General features: G+C 28.1%; 1 protein-coding gene across 1 annotated transcript in view; it reads left to right on the forward strand.

Moving 5' to 3' along the window:
• Positions 1-19,508, forward strand: part of LOC145316488 (uncharacterized) — a 117,439-nt gene that overhangs the window by 79,115 nt on the left and 18,816 nt on the right. Inside the window, exon 5 of the mRNA XM_080157050.1 lies at positions 2,435-2,495. Within this exon, the coding sequence (XP_080013176.1) occupies positions 2,435-2,495 (61 nt within the window). The remainder of the gene's footprint in view (positions 1-2,434; positions 2,496-19,508) is intronic.

Raw genomic sequence — 19,508 nt, forward strand, 5'->3', positions numbered from 1 at the left:
TTTTACCCGTATCTACACATCAGATATGATTTTCCTAAAAAACTGTCTGAAAAATAATTCTCTTATGCTTCTGATAAACTATGAAAGGCATGAAGTAAATGTCTGAATTTTTTGGTGAATTTTTTCATTCATGAAGTTGAGTCCACGAGAAAGATTAAAAATTTCATCAATTATAATCTTCAATCTTTGGAAAATTCTTTTTTGCCCCATCATGCTTTTTAAATGATATCTTTAACACAAACTTAGAAATCAGTTATATTTTGAATTTTGGGATTATTTAAAAATATCTTTTAATGAAATATTGAAAATTATTGTAAAAAAAAACATTGTCTCCTGAAACAAAGACACAATTAAAATTCTGAAACAAAATTGAATGTGACAAATAATTTAGGAGGAAAAAAGTGAAATGTGTAATTTCAATTTCAGATCTGTTAAATTTAATCATGTTCAAAGTAATTGTTTCATACTTTTTGTAGACGACTGGAGAATGAAAAAAAGAATTAGATTTAACGCGACACTGAAAATTATAATGTCAAAATTGTTTAGTGAATGGATTATTTGTGTGGCTACACTGTAGAAAAATCTTTTGTTTTTAAACTGTTATTGCAATTAATTTCACCATCGCTTAATTGACTTCAGAGATATCATAAGTTATTTATATTTAATCCATCTGGAAGTAATATAAGTGTTAAGAAAACATTTTATACAAGTTTTGAAATAGAGATTTTTTTACAGTGTTGGGAGAAAAAAAGGTTCCAGTCTGTGTCTCTATGTCTCATTTCTAACTGTCAAATCATTATTGATATATATTCTTTTGCTGGCCTAGCAAAGTTTTTTAGGAAAGGTTAAAAAACATGGCCATTAGAAAATGGGAAAATGATAAAAATTTGGCTGAGACATGTTTTTGTGAACTTATTTGGTGCCCTGACAGACTTACTTAAAAACGATTATAGGATCACTTTGCCATAGTTAAATCACATTACTTTTCCAGGCTACCCAAGATAGAAATCCTACTGAAATATTAAAAAAAGCAGTACTTCATAACCGACCTCTACTTTAGCCATTTACAAATTCGTGTCTTGATTTAATTGGGTTTTACTTCACTAATATATTTCTAGTCAGGGAGGCGGAGAGTGCAGTTTAACCTTAAGATAACATTTAATATTTTTTTTTAATAAATAATTTCTTATCTCCAATTCATTTCATAAGTGATCATTATGATGTCTTTAAGAGTAAAATACAAGCATGTACACCCATTATTTTGAGGAAACTTAAAAGAAATGTAGAAACGTTGGAGGAAACTAATTCTAGTCCACCTTGAATCTAGAAAACACATTATCTTTTCAAAAGAGACATTGTAAATTTTATTTTATTTCTATTTTACTATCCCCTAAAAATTTTAATCATTCAGCTTACATTTTGTCTCAAATATGTCCGGGCTAATTTAGAATCTAAAAACACTTTTACTTTTAAATTATTTTTTTATTTTTAAATACTTTTGTATGAAACATCTTATAAGAATAAATTCACTTACTAAGGTCTAGTTTTGAGTAATTAAATTTAAAAGCTAAAGAATATTTAAGTCAGTCAAATAAAGATGGTTATATTTGTTATAGTAAAACCTTTCATAACTGTAATATAATCATGTCCATGTATTATACATTTAAAGAAACAACCTTTTTTATATGGATATATTTAGTACAAACACACATGCATACAAGCAGTAAAATAATTATGCATTGATAAATTAATGCATTTTCAAAGCTTACCTTCACCATTTAGTAACAATTTTACCCTTGAAAGTCCGGCTGCCTGTCTGCGGCTTGTGCCATGAATAAAGGGAAAAAGGAAAGGTGCAAATGTTATTACTTTATTGCTATTAAAGATTTTTTTGGGGGGGAGGGGGAAATACAAAAAAATTTATATGTAAATTCAATTTTAATTTCTTTTTGATTTAACATTTATCTATTTTTCCAAGGAACTGCATAAGGTCTTATGAAACATCAGTGACAGTTTAATTTTTTTCCTTCAACGTAAATAACGCAAAAGCAAATACGTCAAAGCTGTGTGTTATACAAATTTGGTGGCTGAATGGGGAAACGTTTTATTGCCTCACGTGGAAAAATACATATTAACATACAATTATATATATAGAAAGGACAGTTTCAATAAGCCTTTCTTTTTTGTTAATATTTTATAACAAGATCATTAATATTTATTATAAAAGAATCATGAATCTTTATTTAATTACTTCTGCTAGACTAGGTAAATATAATATTCACAGTATGTTAGTTTTTAATTAGGTTCCTTAATTTTGGTTTTAGTGTTTTAAATTATAGACTATAGGCTATTAGAAACACAGTTACTATATATGAATTTCTGTAACTTAGCCTTGAATTGGATTTGTTTTAAATTGAAATGTTTTTTTTTCTAGGTTTTAATGGATTTGTACGGGTCACCAATGAACAGATCATCACATATTTCTGGCCAATCAGGTAAGAATATCTTTTCCAGTATGTCTTCGAAAACGATTAATATTCCGGTGGATAAGAACCGGTTCTCAGCCACACTAAAAAAATCATGTATCGTATCGTATTATATTCAGTTTTCTACGGAAAGTTGTTTATAATACGATGCGATAAATGACTATTGAATAGCCATTACAAAAATTTAGGCTTATCATATACGATTACATTTTTTAATTGTTTTAACAAGTGCACAATAAGCTAATGAGTATTAAGCTTTAAAAAAGTTTTTTGAATATTGCATAGATAACATTTTTTTAAAATTATTTAATATTCATAAAATGTAAGATAAAAAACATGTCTGACATTTTAGATAAATCTTTTTTGGCGTTCAGATGTGTTCAATATTTTTTTTAGGAGTGCCAATTCTTAAATTATTTACATTTTTATTATCATTTTCTGTACATTTACATCTTCTACGTCGCACGTGCCCAGAAATTTTTTTTTTTTAACAAATTTGTTTGGAGGATTTTTTTGAATATGTATTTTTCAATATTTTGTAAGAAAATTGCGTTGATGTTTATTTGTTGACCGCATAAGATTAATGCTTGCAGCTTGAAAAACAAACTTATTTGAATGAAGGGATAAGGCTAACAGCAACAAATCAAACGACTTATGCAAATTTTGAAATAGTAAAAATGTCTTGTTTTTTTTAATAATATAAAATTACAGATATAAAATGCTAATATCGAATTAAGTACTTATTTTTAAGGAATTTTAATTACTCATTTATCCCGAGACACGTGAGATGCAAGTCTTATCAATAATCTATAGCTCTATGTAAACAAAAAAAATTCTTGCCATTTTATCTATAAACTATTACATATACACTTTTATTTTATCATCTCAAAACAAATAAATTAATTAAAATAAAAAAGAAAAGAAAAAAGTTAAAAACTATTTCGTGCAATTATTTGTTTGTGCTCAAGATTTGAAAACCAAAACTTTCCTCGCTTGTAACCTCACATTATGAGTTGCTAAAAATGAGGCAAAAAATGGTTATTCTCAAAAGTTGCACTTTATAAAATTAGCGCAACATAAATTAGGCAAGGGCTACTAAAAGAATTAGGTGTTAAAGAACAAGCAAAGCCTTGTATAATAGGTGTGTGTTGTGTTTTAAATGATTTATTCTTCTTATTAGACAAATCATAGACAAATTAAATATAGGTGTAACCCGCTTGAAAATTTATATTAAATTTGCGGAATTTTTAAAGCCTAATTTTGAGAAAACATAGAAAAAGTACATAAATATACCACCCAGCTAGCCCTAGCCTAGCACTACGTACCAATTATGAATATACCTTCCCTCCCTCCCTTCGCCCTCTCCCTGCAACTCACCCAATTTCACTCCAACCATGTAATTGAGGCAGATAAAGGAGAAAAAATATGGCCATAATCGTAAGTGTGTGTGTAGGGGGGGGGGGGGCAGCTAGGATTTGAGCTAAAATTGGCCACATAACATTAACCAGGCAGGTAAGATCTAAATTTTCCACCAGTAACATGGATATGGCACTTGAAGAAACGCTTTTTGCCTCTAACTTTTCCGTCAGTGTCAACTTTATATAAACAATAATCATTGTTTTATAATAGACATTAATGCCAATATTAAATTGGAAGTAAAAGAGTTTTTCATTGGGTTCAAAATCCCTGAACCTGATTTTTCACTCACAAATTTCATGCCTATCAAGTGTTCAAAAGCGGTCTCCTTTGATTAGGGGATGAAAAGCTGCTAAAATTTGAAAAGCTAGAGCGAATTTAACTAATAATCCTTATAATAATAATATGTGTAATTTAATCCTAACATATAGACCTACATTTAGGCAATGTTATGTAGCAAGCAGTTTAAGTATCCCCCGCCCCCATCCCCATGAATTATTAAAAATTTTAAGAAACAGGAGATAATTAGTTTTCAACACAAAGAAAATGATTATTATGATAAGATGACTAAGATTTTCACAACAACAATTTCATAACATTTTTTGAAACATTTTTAAAATATTAATTCTTTAAAGAAATTCTCAAAAATAATTTACATCTACATTTATTTACTAGTTTACCAACTTTAATTGTTATGTGTATAATTCAGTAAATTATTTTTATGTTAATTTCTAGTTACCCTAGCTCTTCAGAAGTTTTATGGAATTTTGTTTAAAAATTTGGCCTTCCCTGCACCTCCTTTCATCCCTCAAATAATAAATTCTTTATTTAAAGGGAAAGGAGAATTTCTTTTACGGTTGATTTACTTTGCAAGTATATTCTATCTTTTATCATTGCTTCACAGTGTCCTTGAAGTTATTCTTTATACAAAATTATTGCTTTTATTGTCTTTTATAGATAACGAATCTGTAATAAAAGTTCATTGCAGCAGATATCTTTTTACAGTGTTAATAAAACATAAATTACTTATTCTGTAATCCACTTTTCTATTTTTATAGAAACCCAACAAAAAAAATGATGCATTTGATATATAGAATATCCTACTAGGCCCCTTTTTATCCGCACAAAAAAAACATATACACATTACACATAATAGAACAAAGGAAATGCTTAATGATGTATGTTCAACATAAACTATATGGGAGAATATGTATATCCGTATTTTAATCACCATATAACTGGAAAAATCTGTATTTTATCAAAATTTATAATATTTTTTTTATTTTCTGGGATACTAATGTAATTTTAAATCTCATGTAGTAAAAACATTATACTAAAAATCCGCAATTTTTATTATAAATTTTATATTGATGTATGGATGGATGTATCAGGATTGTATTGAATATATTTAAACAAGGCGAGATATTCCATTTGGAAAACCACACTTAGATCATTAAGCAGGAGGCCTCTTTTTTTTCGTTCCACCTTTTGTTTCCCTTTAAATTACTCCTTACCCTGTTTATTATCTCTTATTTTCTCCTCTGGCTGTTGTTATATCAGCTCTCCCTAATTGCACTCTAAAAAATCAATTTCATCTATGATTTTAAAACTATAGAACAATAAACTAAAGAATTCAATATATTATAATTTCAAAAGTAAATCCCCAAAAACCTTAAAATCGAACTTTTAACTCAGTTTACAATTATTACAATGAAAAATTGAAATAAGGATTTATGTTTTGATTTTGATTTTTACAGTGTATAAATCATAAACCATAAAATGCCAATTTCTAAAATTGCGATTCAAAATGTTCACACATTTACCATTAATGCTGTAATTATAATTATTTTATAAGACATTGTGCGGGAAATTATTTTTTTATTTAATGGCCATTAAAACATTTACTTTTTATCAAATAATACAAGAAACTTTGTCAGTTTTTTGCTTGGTAATAAATCAATGTAATTATTCTGTTTTAAACAAAGATGATTGTATTAACCAAAAATAAATTGAAAATAGTTTTTGCTGCAGCTCTTTGTAATCACTTTTTCGAAGCAAAAAATTGTCTTTGTCAAAAAATGCACTCCAAATCAATTTCTTTCACCACTTCCCCTGGGGATGGGGGGGGGGGGGAGGAGTGGCTGTCTACTAGGCCTACAGGCCAATAAAGTGGCTATAAAAGAAAGTTGCTTTTTGTTCCTTAATTGATTATAAAGTAAATGAAAACGGATATTTAAGTTTTTGCCTTTTTCTTTGTCTTATATTCTATTTAAAAAGTTACTTTTGGAAACCATTTATTTAATAATGAAAAAATACATCAGTCAAGAAAAACATTTGATATTACGAAAACTGAATTTTTTAAAGTTATGAAACAATCTTTGAAAAAATAAAATTCAAGATTCAAAGTTTTGCATTTTGGTGTGTTGTTGTATAAATAAAATATAAATTTATATTGAATATATGTAAATTATTTTACCAATATAAAGGTTTTATACACGTCTACATTTTACATAAACAATAAACATTTATAGTAAAACATTATTGCTTCTTCCATTATTTTCATATCCCTCCCCCCCCCCCCTCCATAATTTAAAAGGCAAAGGAAAATAACCTTTTTTGCCTCATTTAATTTTTAAAAAGTGTCTGCTTTAGTCTTTCTATTAGACCTGACTTTTAGTTTAAACAGGGATTAGGATCTGTAATACAAAAATACAAAATAGAAAGTTTTATTTGTGTTTTTGCTATCGGCTAAATTTTATACACCCACAGGTTTTTGGCTGTTTTATTAGATAAGAAAATTTTAAGCATTTTAAGAAAAAGTAAATATTTCAACTTCTTCCCAAGAAACTTGTTAATCCAATGTGAGGAGTCTTTTATTTGTTTATGAACACAGTAATAGTGTCTGACTGATTATGACGTAACAAAAAAAATTAGCCAATGAGATGCCACTATAGATTTTACCATTGGTCAACAACGGCCTCTCATTGGCTAATTTTTTTTTGTTACGTCATAATCAGTCAGACACTATTACTGTGTTCATTGTTTATCATTTTTATGTTTACCTTAAGATAACTTACTGTATAATTGTGTGTGTCCGTGCGTATTGAAATGGAGAGTTGTGACCTTGAGTGACTTGACTAGTACTAGAGTACTATGTACAGTACGGTGGGGGGGAGGTAAAGGGAAACAACTTTCAAAGTTAACTGTCACAAATCCCCCAGCCGCAATTTTTTCAACTGTTGTTGTGAAAAAAGCTGACTATGCAAAAATTTATAAAATTTTAATGTTTAAAATTTTACTTGAATATTGTTCTAAAGTTTTATTAAAAAATTTTCTGAAATATATATGATAAGCTGACTCTTATGGATTTAGCGAAAATATTCCTTGTAAAAAAATCTACATAGAATATCATCTGCCTAGGCCCTCCTCTACGCCTTCATCCCTTTCCCATTCCGCAGACATAATAAAAAGACCAACTTGTATTTTTGCCAAATCTAGATGAAGGTGCTTTAAAATTCCCTTTCTTTAGCCTTCTAACTCACCCTATTTCCAATATTTTTCATTACTTTTTTACGCATTTTGTTAGGCATTTTTAGTTTAAACATTATTTCTGCTCTTCTCTTTTTTAAAAGTTTATCCTCTAGTTAAACTTTTAAATGTCAAACTTAAAACAAAAGTCTTTGTGTTAAAGTTAGTCTTCGATTTTTTTTGAGAAGTTTTTATTTCATTTAAAGATATAATTACTGGAAGTTTCTTTCTATTATTAAATGTTTTTAAAAAGCCTAAAGGTTTTATTATTAAGTTTTAGACTTTTATAAAAATATTAAAGATATTTTTTTAATATCAAATTTCTGCTTTCAACCAAAAAACCATAATTAAGTATAAAATTATACCAAAATTTTAATATAAGATGCAATGATGATAAATTGTTTGAAAGCATAATTTTATACTTTTATTCTACACCATAATTTGAATAAATTACCCTTTAAGAAAATTAATTTAATAATATATTTACAATAAAGTTTAAAATAATAATTTCAGGAATAAACAAGACCTTTAATTTGGAGGGGGAAATTTACTATCAAAATGGGATTTTTTTATTATATCATTTTGCAAGATACCCAATCCTTTACAATGTGATTATTATAGAGATTTGAAACAAGGAAATTACTATCCTAAAACTTTAAGAGAGATTTAATCTTGATTACATGAGGCTTCATGGTCCAAGGGCTGGGCACCAGGACAGGGTCAGGGAGGTGGGCAGCAGAACATGGATAGTGAGGGGGGCGGGGCATGGGGTATCAAGCATGGAATTATATAATTATTTATGATAATGGAGGTTCAGTTTTTATACATCAACACAACTATGGTCAGTTTTCTTGAAACTAGTTTTAATTTTTATGTCTTTTAGATAACATAAACATAATTAACCTAACAAAATTACTTGATGTAAAAACAGATTGCATTTACAGCAGCTAAAAATTTTCATTGAAATCTAAAATCAAATAAAAAACACTGAAAAGATTTGATTGTACATTTTTGAAAGCTCCAATTGAATCAAGTTCAGATGTGCGTCATAAATTTTATTTGGAGGAAAACTGTGCTGTGCCGTAATAATTTTGTGGAGCAAGACCTTATCAGACAACCATAACACCAAGAATTATGTTTATCTAACTCATGGCAACAGAGAGTGACAAATTTTATAAAGCATAATTATAAGACGAAAAAAACTCATTAAGACTTTACCTAAATACTTACATAAGTCACAATCACAAAAAATAAGATTAAAAACTGCCTTGTTCAAAACTATATGCAACTCTTATTTTCCCCACCCTGTACATTTTAAATTTAGTTTAGGGTTATGTCCTTCCAAAAATTATTGCAGTTTATCAATTTATTACAAATGCCCTGTACATATTTAGATAAAAGTGATAATATTCATTTTTTTGCCTGGTGATTATTTTCAGAATATCTGTCTCAATCTTTTTCTAAAGGCCTAGGCTCTGCGTAGTCTGGTACACACCCATCAAAAGTTCCTTTGTATCATGCTATTATCATTTAAAAGCGTTCAGAAAAGAGAGAAAAAAAACCTGTTTTGCGAACGTGTAGTTTGAAAATTTATGGCTTAGACGTGATTGAATTTTTTCAACTGCCTTGCAGTCTGTTTTGTGTTTGTTTTTAATATTCAAATGAATAGTGAAGCCAAATAAAAATTCAAAACCATTGCAAATTTTATTACTAAAACCAAATTTTAATGCATTTTAAGAGAATTTATGCAATAAAAAATTAAAGGTGGAAAAAAATTCTTGTTTTCATTTTATTCAAAACCATTAACATTTGAGTTTTGGCCTTGAAGTATACTAAGCATATTGGGCTGAAAATGGACAAAGTTTAAAAAATCAAACCTTTGGATTCATACTAAAATAGAAACTATTGCAGAATTATACTTCAATCATTAAAATGTTGGGGAATCTTATGTTTGTCAAAAGTTGATTTAGATTTTGTATTTATTTTTTATGCTGCAATTTAGTTTTGTCCACTTTTAACTGTTTGTAACTTGTTGTGTTATTATGTATACATAAAATAGACTATTTAGATGTTTAATAGCCCAAGACGCAAAACGCATATCTTAGGTCTAATTTTCTTTTTAAATTCCCTAAAGTAAAGTATTTTTTATTATCTCATATTTAAATTGGTAATTAAAGATAACGTATTATTTTATAATTTGATATAAAAGACAGAAATTATTTTTAATATTAGGTTTGTTATTTCTCTTGATTTTTGACTTGGCTAATATTAACTTTTCATGTCAAAAGAATATGAAAAAGATAAAGATTATACCAATCCTTCCATACACAAACAAGCCAACAAAAGTTTTTAAAAACTGTTTCGATTTTTTAAATAAGCTTTATCAGATGATTAAAAATCAAATTAATTTTATTTCATGCCAAAACCATATTTATTTCAAAGTAATTATTTTTACTAACAAAAAAATCATCAAGAAACGTTTTAGGTACATTTTTTTATAACCATATATATATTTTTAAAGAGGTCTTAGAAGAAATATTGCAAATATATAATTTGTACTAACAATAATTTATCTTCAATAATTATAGCTTTACAAAGTACAGAACAAATGACCTTTATGAATTATAGAGTGCCTACACTCCCCCACCCTCTATCTATCTATCTATGTATGTGTATATCTCCTTCCTTTAAAAATACACACATAGACATTTTCCTACCCTATTGCCTTTTTTCATCCCCTCTATTGCCTTTTTTTTGTTGATGTACGGACACACAAACACCGTCCGTCCTTTTAAAACGCAATATGACTTGTTCTTTTTCGCTCTATCATCCCTTGTAACCCCCCCCCCCCTCTACTTCTTTTTAGCTACCCCCTCATCACTAATTTTTTCCTCCTCTTTTCGATCTGAAAAGTCTTCTATTCTCCAAGAAGGGGGCTAGTATTAAAGCAAAAAAAATAAATCCATGTCTCATTCTATCCCCAAATTATTTACCAGGAATACCACAAAAATTAACATTGGAGTGACATTTATCATTTCCATTGTCTTATCCCTATGTCCCTGTTTCTTACCCCCATACTCTTCAAGATTTCAATACCGTGGAGCCATTACTCTCCCCTAAGTCTTAGTTATGTCCCCCCTTCATACCCACCTCCCTTTGTGAACAGGGCATACTTCGTGAAGCCGGCCGGCATATCGATCCGTGCCTTAGCCTTAGGCCTCGGGCAGCTTACCAGAGCTCGTACCGGGCTGTAGTCAAGCTGTCGTTGTTGTGAGGAGTTGCAGCTGTTGTTACAGCTGCCCAGGCCGGCGGATTACGACAGCTTTTGACACTTGGGTTGCTCAGCTGTTACTACTACAAATACTTTGGATCTTTGCCCCACTATGAAAGAAGTCAAAACACTTCATTTTAAAAGACAGAGGATTGAAAATTATTATTTTTCCCAACATATAAAAGTCAATGGGATGGACAAAAAGTTACATTATTAAATTAATAGTAAATAAAAATTTCTTACCAAATAAAAATAATATGTATAACGTATATTTTTAAATATTTTTTCTGAACTACATATTAATTGCTTTAATCATAATTCTACTTAAAAACTAACTGCAAAATACCTATTAAACTAAACTTGTTTTTCAAGAACCCTTTGCTTTAAAGCAATAGTAATTAACTTGGATCCTTTTATCTTAAATCCATATCTTTGCCTCAAGGTGTAATTTGTAATATATATAATTTAGAACCCCCTTTAGGAATACAAATTTGAAAAAAAAATTAGCCTAATTCAGGTCATACAGTTTAAATTATTCCAATCTAATAGCACAGGAGTAGTGTTTTACTCAAATTAGGCTACACCTAACAGAAAAAGAGATTGATATTAATAAATTGATTTGATTATTTCGTGTGCTCCTCAAAAACCCAATTGCTTTAATGCATGCCTAACTGAAAATATATTTCAAAGGGATTTAAGTTACTCTTGTAGTGCATTAAAACATATAAAAAAATTTAATGGCATAATTTACAAAATTGTTTAAATTTGATGTCTTAGTGATGATTGCTTATAAATTCCAATCAGTTTTATTTGGCGTTTTGCCAATGATCGTTTAACGCATGAAAAAATGTCTAAATTGTTCACTTTTACATTTTTTGTGTGTTAGAATAATAAATGATATTAAATTTTTTCAAAAATTGCCAAATTTTACAAAATTGATAACATTTTTTTGCTTGATTTTGACTTTTAGCTGACTTATGTAATAGGTAATCATAGAAAGTTTATAAAAGGCTTCAGAATTATATATATTTATATATTATCCAATCCTTTTAAGTAATTGTGTGTGTGTGTGTGTATGTGTGGTAAATGCATTGCATGCTAGGTGTGTGTGTGTGCGTGTAGAGTGACAATCTGTCAAAATCATCTGTTTTCTATAAACAGTAGCTGGGCCTTTTTTCACAAGGCGCTGAGATAAATACATGGGACAGCAAATCATTAAAAAATGTTAATAAATGGATATTTTATTATTGATAAAGCTTATCTTTAACTTGTAATTAGCCTAAAGGTTGCATGGCTTATAATTTACCTCCAGGTGTCATTTTACATTAGTCGATATATTGACCCTCAAAGTATAAAAACAGATCAGCCATGTGTGATAGATGTAATACTAGCTGTTAGTGTATTGATAAAGGCAGAGCCAGCAGAGCTATCTATAAAAAGCTGTCTACTACTCAGGCCTGCCAAATGCTAACAAAAAAAAATACGCCTGATTCTTAATTAGATTTTACAGTATGCTTATTAGTTTTAAGTCATATTTTTTCATAGATAGGCTTCTTAAATGCATTATTATACAAAAGTAATATTTCTATAAATGAAAAAAAAGATGGTGGTTGGCCGATGAAGCCAGGTACTGTTATTGGCAGAACGCTCCATCAAACTGTAAAGCCTTTCAGATATAGGGATAGGGCAACAGAAAAAATTATTTGCCACCAGACGAAAATATTTTTATAAATGACAATTACAAATTATTCTTTCAATTTTTTTATTATTCATTGTTTCTGCACTGAAATTGTGTATCCTTGTTTAAGACCTGAGCTTGAAAAGTAAGAAAAGAGTTCGGGAGAGAAAAAACAAAAACACAGTACAAATGTGAGAATAGGGACATTTAATCTAAAAATTAACTGTTATTATGTTAAAAAGGACAAAACATGATAATAAACCTATCTAATTTTTATATATAATTTTTTTCTAACAAATTTTATTATTGACTTAATTTTTATCTTTTTAATGCCAGTTCCTCTCCAGTTTTGTGTGGTAATAGATTAGCAAAGCATTTTTCGCAATTCACTTTGTAATTTTAAATCTCATGAATTGTTGAGATTTTTTGACAAATATTTGCCAATTTTTTTATTATCATAAAGCAAGTAAAACTGTACAAAATATATTAATTAATATTTTGAAAATATTCCATTTAAAAATCATCATAAATTTAAATTTTTATAGTTCAAAATAATTTTATAAGTTTGAAATCCAAGGATTAATAAATTTGCCACTGCTGAGAATTATTCAGTAAACCACTATTCTACTTTTCTACGCTTAGTTGAGAGATAAGATATTGCTTATCTATCTATTTATCCCTTTTTATCTATTATTCCAATTACCTTTCTCCCTTTCTTTGTTTTTCTATCTTTGATCAGCGCCTATTAATTATGTTTAAATCACTGTATCACTCTCCTTTTCTTTCACTCTTTCTTTCTTTTCTTTATCTCTAAATATGTTTTAAAGGACGTTTGGCTGTCTCGTTAGGGCTTCCCCAACCCCTTATTTAGAGTCAAGAACTAAAGGCCTGGAAGGCCTGAAATAAAATCAAGTTTTGAAATGAGTCTTTGTGTTCGTTATTGAACACGTTGTCTTGTCTGTCTATAGATTTAACAATAATTTCTCATAAATTCATTATTGATTATTGGAGATGTCAAAATCACAAGGAAAACTTCATTTTTGCGCCTTAATGTAAAAAATACGTTCTCTATAACCAACACTAAAAATACGTTTTAAATAAAGCTATTAAATTTCAAATCTTTGCACAATCAATTTTGCCCAAAAATGGTAAACATAGAATCTATTAACACATACACAATAGTTTCATCTTTTTTAAATGACTATTTTCCACAATTTCAGCATTTTTATGATTATTACTTTTTAATTTAATAGTTTGCATTTTAGAGCGTACATAATATACAGATTTAATTTAAAAATAATTATCATACATACGTAAATCTATCAAATTTTCTCATTATGGCAAAAAAATTGGAAAGTGTGATACATCAAAATAGCTGGTGACAAGCAGCGACCTTGGAGCTTTATATAATACTAGCGGCTACGCCCCCTAGAAGCCTCTAGGGGCACTTAAGGTAGAAGGGGGAAAAGTCGCCCTCATCCCCTTTTAAATTTGAGTTTCAAAAGAGTAAAAAAATATTTTTTGGGGGGGGAGGGACACCCTCCTATAAAATAGTTTAAAACCTTCCCAGGCCCTATAAGAAGATTCACTGTAAAGGAGAATAATATCGGTTCAACTGTTAGCGAGATCCTTCGGGACAGACAAAAACACTTTCTACTTTATAAAATAGGATACAATCTATCCGATCATTACCGTATTACAGGGAGTAAAGTAAACGACAACTAAAAAGTGCATATCAAATGGCAAATATTTTTACAAGTAATTGGTTAATATAACTAGTTTAATTATTTTTCTTATGATTACGTTTTTTTTATTTTGAACTTTGAATATAGTTTTCTTTTTTAAAAATAATTATACATTCATCCCTGCAATTCTAAAGGCATGTCCGTCTGTCTATCATTTCCATCTAGATAGCAGTTTTGTTTTACAATGGCTTGCCAAACATTTTTCATTTGGGTGTTAAAGCATATAAAATTGTACGCTTTATGACAACTATAGTACTATATAATTATTCTGTCTTTATTTAGATTAATAATAAAATACATACATAAATTATTACAAAATATTTTAAAATAAACAATATGATCTACAATTATGTTTAGGATGGCTATTTTGTGCAAATAGGAACTCTCCAAATGTTTATGGATTTTCTACATGCAATTGAGCATTAAAAATAAACCATGGATTTTATGGATGTATGCTTGCGCGCATTTTTTGTTTTTGCTAAATTTGAATATACAGAAATAAACCCCAATATTTCGCTACCTAAGTTTATGATATAATGATTTTGCAGGGAAGCTTATCCTTGATCCATGTGTACTTTTAACCCCAATTTTAATGATCCGGGTTGGTTTCCATGACGAAATTTAAAATGGTTGCAAATTTGGCCGCACTGTTACGATTCCTAAATTTGCACAACTTGTATTTTTTACTTTTTTGTCTTTTTAGAAGTGGTTCATTAGAAATGTAAAAGAAAAGAATTATAACCAATAGTTAAAAAGCACAACATACTTGTTAAGTTGTTGTACAAACCTAAAAAAATAAATTAGGCGGCCTAGAATTAGCATTAATCATACACAGGTTAAAGTGGTGGAAAACACACCAGCGCACATTTCGTCAGCATTACTTTTAACTGTACTTGATATTATCCTAGAAATAATTATGAAATTATAAATTTGTGGTCAATTTTGTTGCAATGATATTTCAAATTGATTTCATGTTCAATCTCGAAAAAAAAAATAAGTTTTATCATAGAATAAAGTAAATATTTATTAACTTTTTTTCTGAAAATCCATAAAGCAAATATTTACTTCTTATTTTTAGAGAGAGAAAAAAATAACAATGTTAATTGACTTTTGGTTATGAAAAAATAAAACGTAGTTAGTCCTTTTTGGCAAAGAAAAAAATAATATGTACACGGTAAAAAAATATTATAACTTTCATTTAAAATTTCAAATCCCAACATTATATTAAGTTTAGAAAAATCTTAATTTTTTGAATTATAAATTGAACATTGAAGGGTTATATTCTTTAAAATAACAATAGCAATACAAATACTATATGCAGGATTTTTTACAGTGTACGTGGAAGTCAATTTATAACTAAAGGTCATCTCTATGTTAGATAATTACCTACAAAACATTCGGATTCAGATTAAGTTTTCACGCTTCGATGAACAACTGCGTAGGGATAGAGGATAGGTCATTTGGATAAAAAAAACTAAGGATCCAAACTCTATAATCAATTTGTTTTATTATTGAGTTGCTCAATGCTTGTTTATTGCCATTAGTCTATCCATGAAGCCCTGATAACTACGTCATGTAAGAATTATGAAACACAATAGCTACTCTATCTACCATTGTATAAAGTTTCATACATAATTATCAAACAAAAAAAACTTGATCGAATTTTTATTATTTTTTTTTGTTGCGTTCTTAAATTAAAATGTAATTTAGTTATCTATCAAGAAGATTATTAAAACAAGAACAATGAATTTAGTAGTAGCACAGCTAAAACATTTAATATTACATTAGTTTAGGGTGACTATTTTGTAGAATAGCTTAGAACCTGAAAAAATAAGAATGTAATTTTTATCTGATAAGTAAAAAGAAAGAAAAAATCTAAGATTACCTACTAAAACTAAAATCGATTTTGTTATTTTAAAATAATATTAAAATTTAGAAAATGTAAATGTTAATTGAACACCCACGATAAAATGATCAATCAAAAAGTTTAGTAAGTTTCTTTTAAAAATATGTAAGCTTCTTAAATGCTACTAAAATATTATTTGATTTAATCAATAGTACACCATATGAAGGGTCGAATAAAAAGTATACAATTTAATCAATTATATTAAATGATAATAGACAATTTAAATGTAAAAGATTAAAATATGTAGGTAATTTGTGTGTGTTAATTAGGTCCAAATTTTTTTTAAAAACTCTTTATTGTGAAATTTTTATTCACGTGTCTGACAAAAATGGTGAACAAATTTTATATAATTTAGAACAGGTATACAGGGATAGGGCAATGGAAGATAAATTATTCTATCCCTCAACTTGAAAATTAATAACACTCGTCTTATAATCTTGTCAAAAGACCGGGATGGGTAATTTTTTTCCATAACCTATCCCTGCATTTAGAAAGGCTGACTTTTAGTTTTATAATGACTAAATGTGGGGGGGGGGGGGAGGAGGGAATGGCTGACGTAGTCAAAATCGTCGAAGTTATTTAGTGGAGCCTAGACGTCTGGTTTTACAGGCCCAGTCTGACTAGGCCTTGTCTCAATAACAGGCTTGGATAGGCCTGTCTCAATACACCCCCCCGCTCCGCTCTCTGCCCCCATAAATAGACATTTTGACAAACAGCTGATCACTGTGACATGGGATGTACAAAAACATAATTGCTTATTAGAACTAATTCATATTAATTAGCTTTACAATATACTTAATTTGAAAGGGGTAAAAAAACATAAATACATATTAGATATAACATTGCATAAAAACATTGAAAATAGAATTTTCTATGAATAGGTAATCAAAATTAAATACCTATTCAGTAAATGCATTTATTTTTGAAAGCATAAAAAGTATAATTGTTTTCATTAATCATTTAGTATACATGTACAACAGTATATTTAATGCATTTTGGTAAACATAGCTATTAAGTTTTTATGTTATACTCAAACAATTAATAAAATATTGAGTAATACTTAGAATTTATTTCTTTTATATTGTTTTCATTTAAAAAAAAACTCTTATATTTTAAAAAATTGATAAGCCTTTGAAAAAAAGTAACTAGCCGAGTGTAATGATAAAGACAAAAGAAGGTTGGTTTATGTTTGTGTGTGTATGTAGTCTTGTGTCTAGCTCTCTTACCAATTATTTATATATTATCAGGAGAATCATTCACAAAAAAATAATAAAGCAAAAAGGTTTGATAAACAAAATGTAATAGTTATCATTTTAAAGAACATTAAACTTTTATTTATATCAAAACAGATATATCTTCAAAATTTAAAAAAAAAATTTTGTGGATACATCTCCATGGTCCATCATTCATAGAAATACAGTTTGATATCTGTAGCAGCCAGTCTCACAGAAAAAAATAAACATAATCATTTTTTGGCTAGAACGTTTTCTAGACCATTATCAGAATTAATCTTAGTGGTGGATTTTAATTTATATGGAGAGGTCTGTAGATGGACAAATAAGATAGTATTACACTGCAAAAAAAATATTCTAGCAAAAAAATAACTATAATTACAGCTCTTAAGACAATACCTTTAGATAGACTATCTTCAAAATTTAATCATTAGTCTATCATATGAAAAGAAACAAGAAAAATTGTAATCCAAGTATCGCAAAGAGAAATAAATATTTACAGTGTACCTTGTATCGTGCTGAAGTCCATTTAGCAAGGTAAGGTAAGGTTCATCAATTAGAAATACAACTTGGATAATGAATGACTTGGCTCAAATTAAAATAAGAAAACCTCCAAATTTTCTGTGTTTCTCAACTTGTTTTGGGGGTAATTTATTAGATTCTTTGTAATAAATAAATATCACTTAATTAAAAACTTTCTGGATAATGTAAATAAGATTAATTAATGTTACAAAAATTATTTACATTCATGTTTATCATAAATTTAATTAACAATTATAAAAATAGGTTAATAATGTTTTATTACGAAGGATAATTTATAACATTAATGAATATATTAGATGTTAATAAAAAGATTATCTATTATAAAGTAAATGGGGCTTTCGGCCTCTAAGATTTTTCACAACAATTGTATAGATACAAAAGTATACTTTGTTTAAAGATGATTGTTAATTACAAAAGTAAAAGGCACACCTTACATGACAGGTTATAAATTGGTAAAGAATTTAAACTATAAATTTAAGTTTTGATTTTAAATAAAAAGTTGAAATGGAAAATGATGTACAATTGTGACAATTATCTGTATGCAACCAGTCTTATAAAATTGCAGGCACCAGACGTCCAGAATAAGTGCATTATCATCATTTTTCTCCTTCTGTATTGCGCCTGTGTGTACACTGCTAGCCTGTCTGCCTGTTTTACAAGCGCAACTACTTTATAATGTACAAATGTCTTTCGACCCTTTTTAGTCTACCTTATTTCTTTCTTTCACATTATATTCAGAGCCAGTTCACGTATCTTGGAGTTTATCCTATAATTCTATGAATCAATCCTAAAAAATTTGGATTTTTTTTATCTTGTTTTAAAATTACAAGCTGCAATTTTAAAAAGGCGCAAAAACACTGTTTGACGTAATATTTTTGACAAATTTATACTTTTAGAGAATGTACTTAAGCACACAACTGTACATTAATACTTTTATATTTCAGAAAAAATACTAATTTATCAAAATTAAAATATTTAAAAATAATTTGGATTAGTTGTAAAGCTATTATTAATCGAGAAAATGCATTAAATATTTTTTATCCTTATCCTTTTGCATTTAGAATTACCAAATATTATTATTATTCTTATTATATGAATCCAATATAAAATATTATCCCAATAAAGATATTTGTGTGATATTGATCTGAAATCAAAATATTTTCTTTTTTCTCTCAGAATCTATTTTCTATGTTTATATAAATGCAAGGTTTCTATGGATCTAAAAATATGCATCATAAAAATATATAAAAAATATCTGTTTTTTTCTTATTAACAAAAAAATTTGAATGGTCGAACTTTGCCGCCACTGATATAGAAAAAATATTTTTGACAAAATGTTTTTGCTTTATCAGTCATTACTGATTTATCAGAAGCCTGTACTTTTACAAATATTCTTTTCTCTTATGCGAAAAAAGAAAAAGTAATAAATTTGTTATACTTGATATCACTCATAATCAATTCCATATCTTTTTGTATGAAAGTTTGCTGGAAGATGGATTATGAAGAAACTCTCATCAATTTTACAAAATTTTAGTCTACCTTCACCCACCCAAACTTACTCACTGATAAAAATACATTTTTAAACCTGTTTAAGTCAACCAAAAATTATTAACTTTATATCTTTTTAATAAAAAAAAGTTCATAGACAAATTTAAAGATTCTAAGTAATCAAAATTGTCTTTAGCTATGATAAGAAAAAAGTA

Source organism: Acartia tonsa, chromosome 1 (genome assembly GCF_053477335.1).
Source record: "Acartia tonsa isolate MP-2025a chromosome 1, ASM5347733v1, whole genome shotgun sequence".
NCBI classification, from domain to species: Eukaryota; Metazoa; Arthropoda; class Copepoda; order Calanoida; family Acartiidae; genus Acartia; species Acartia tonsa.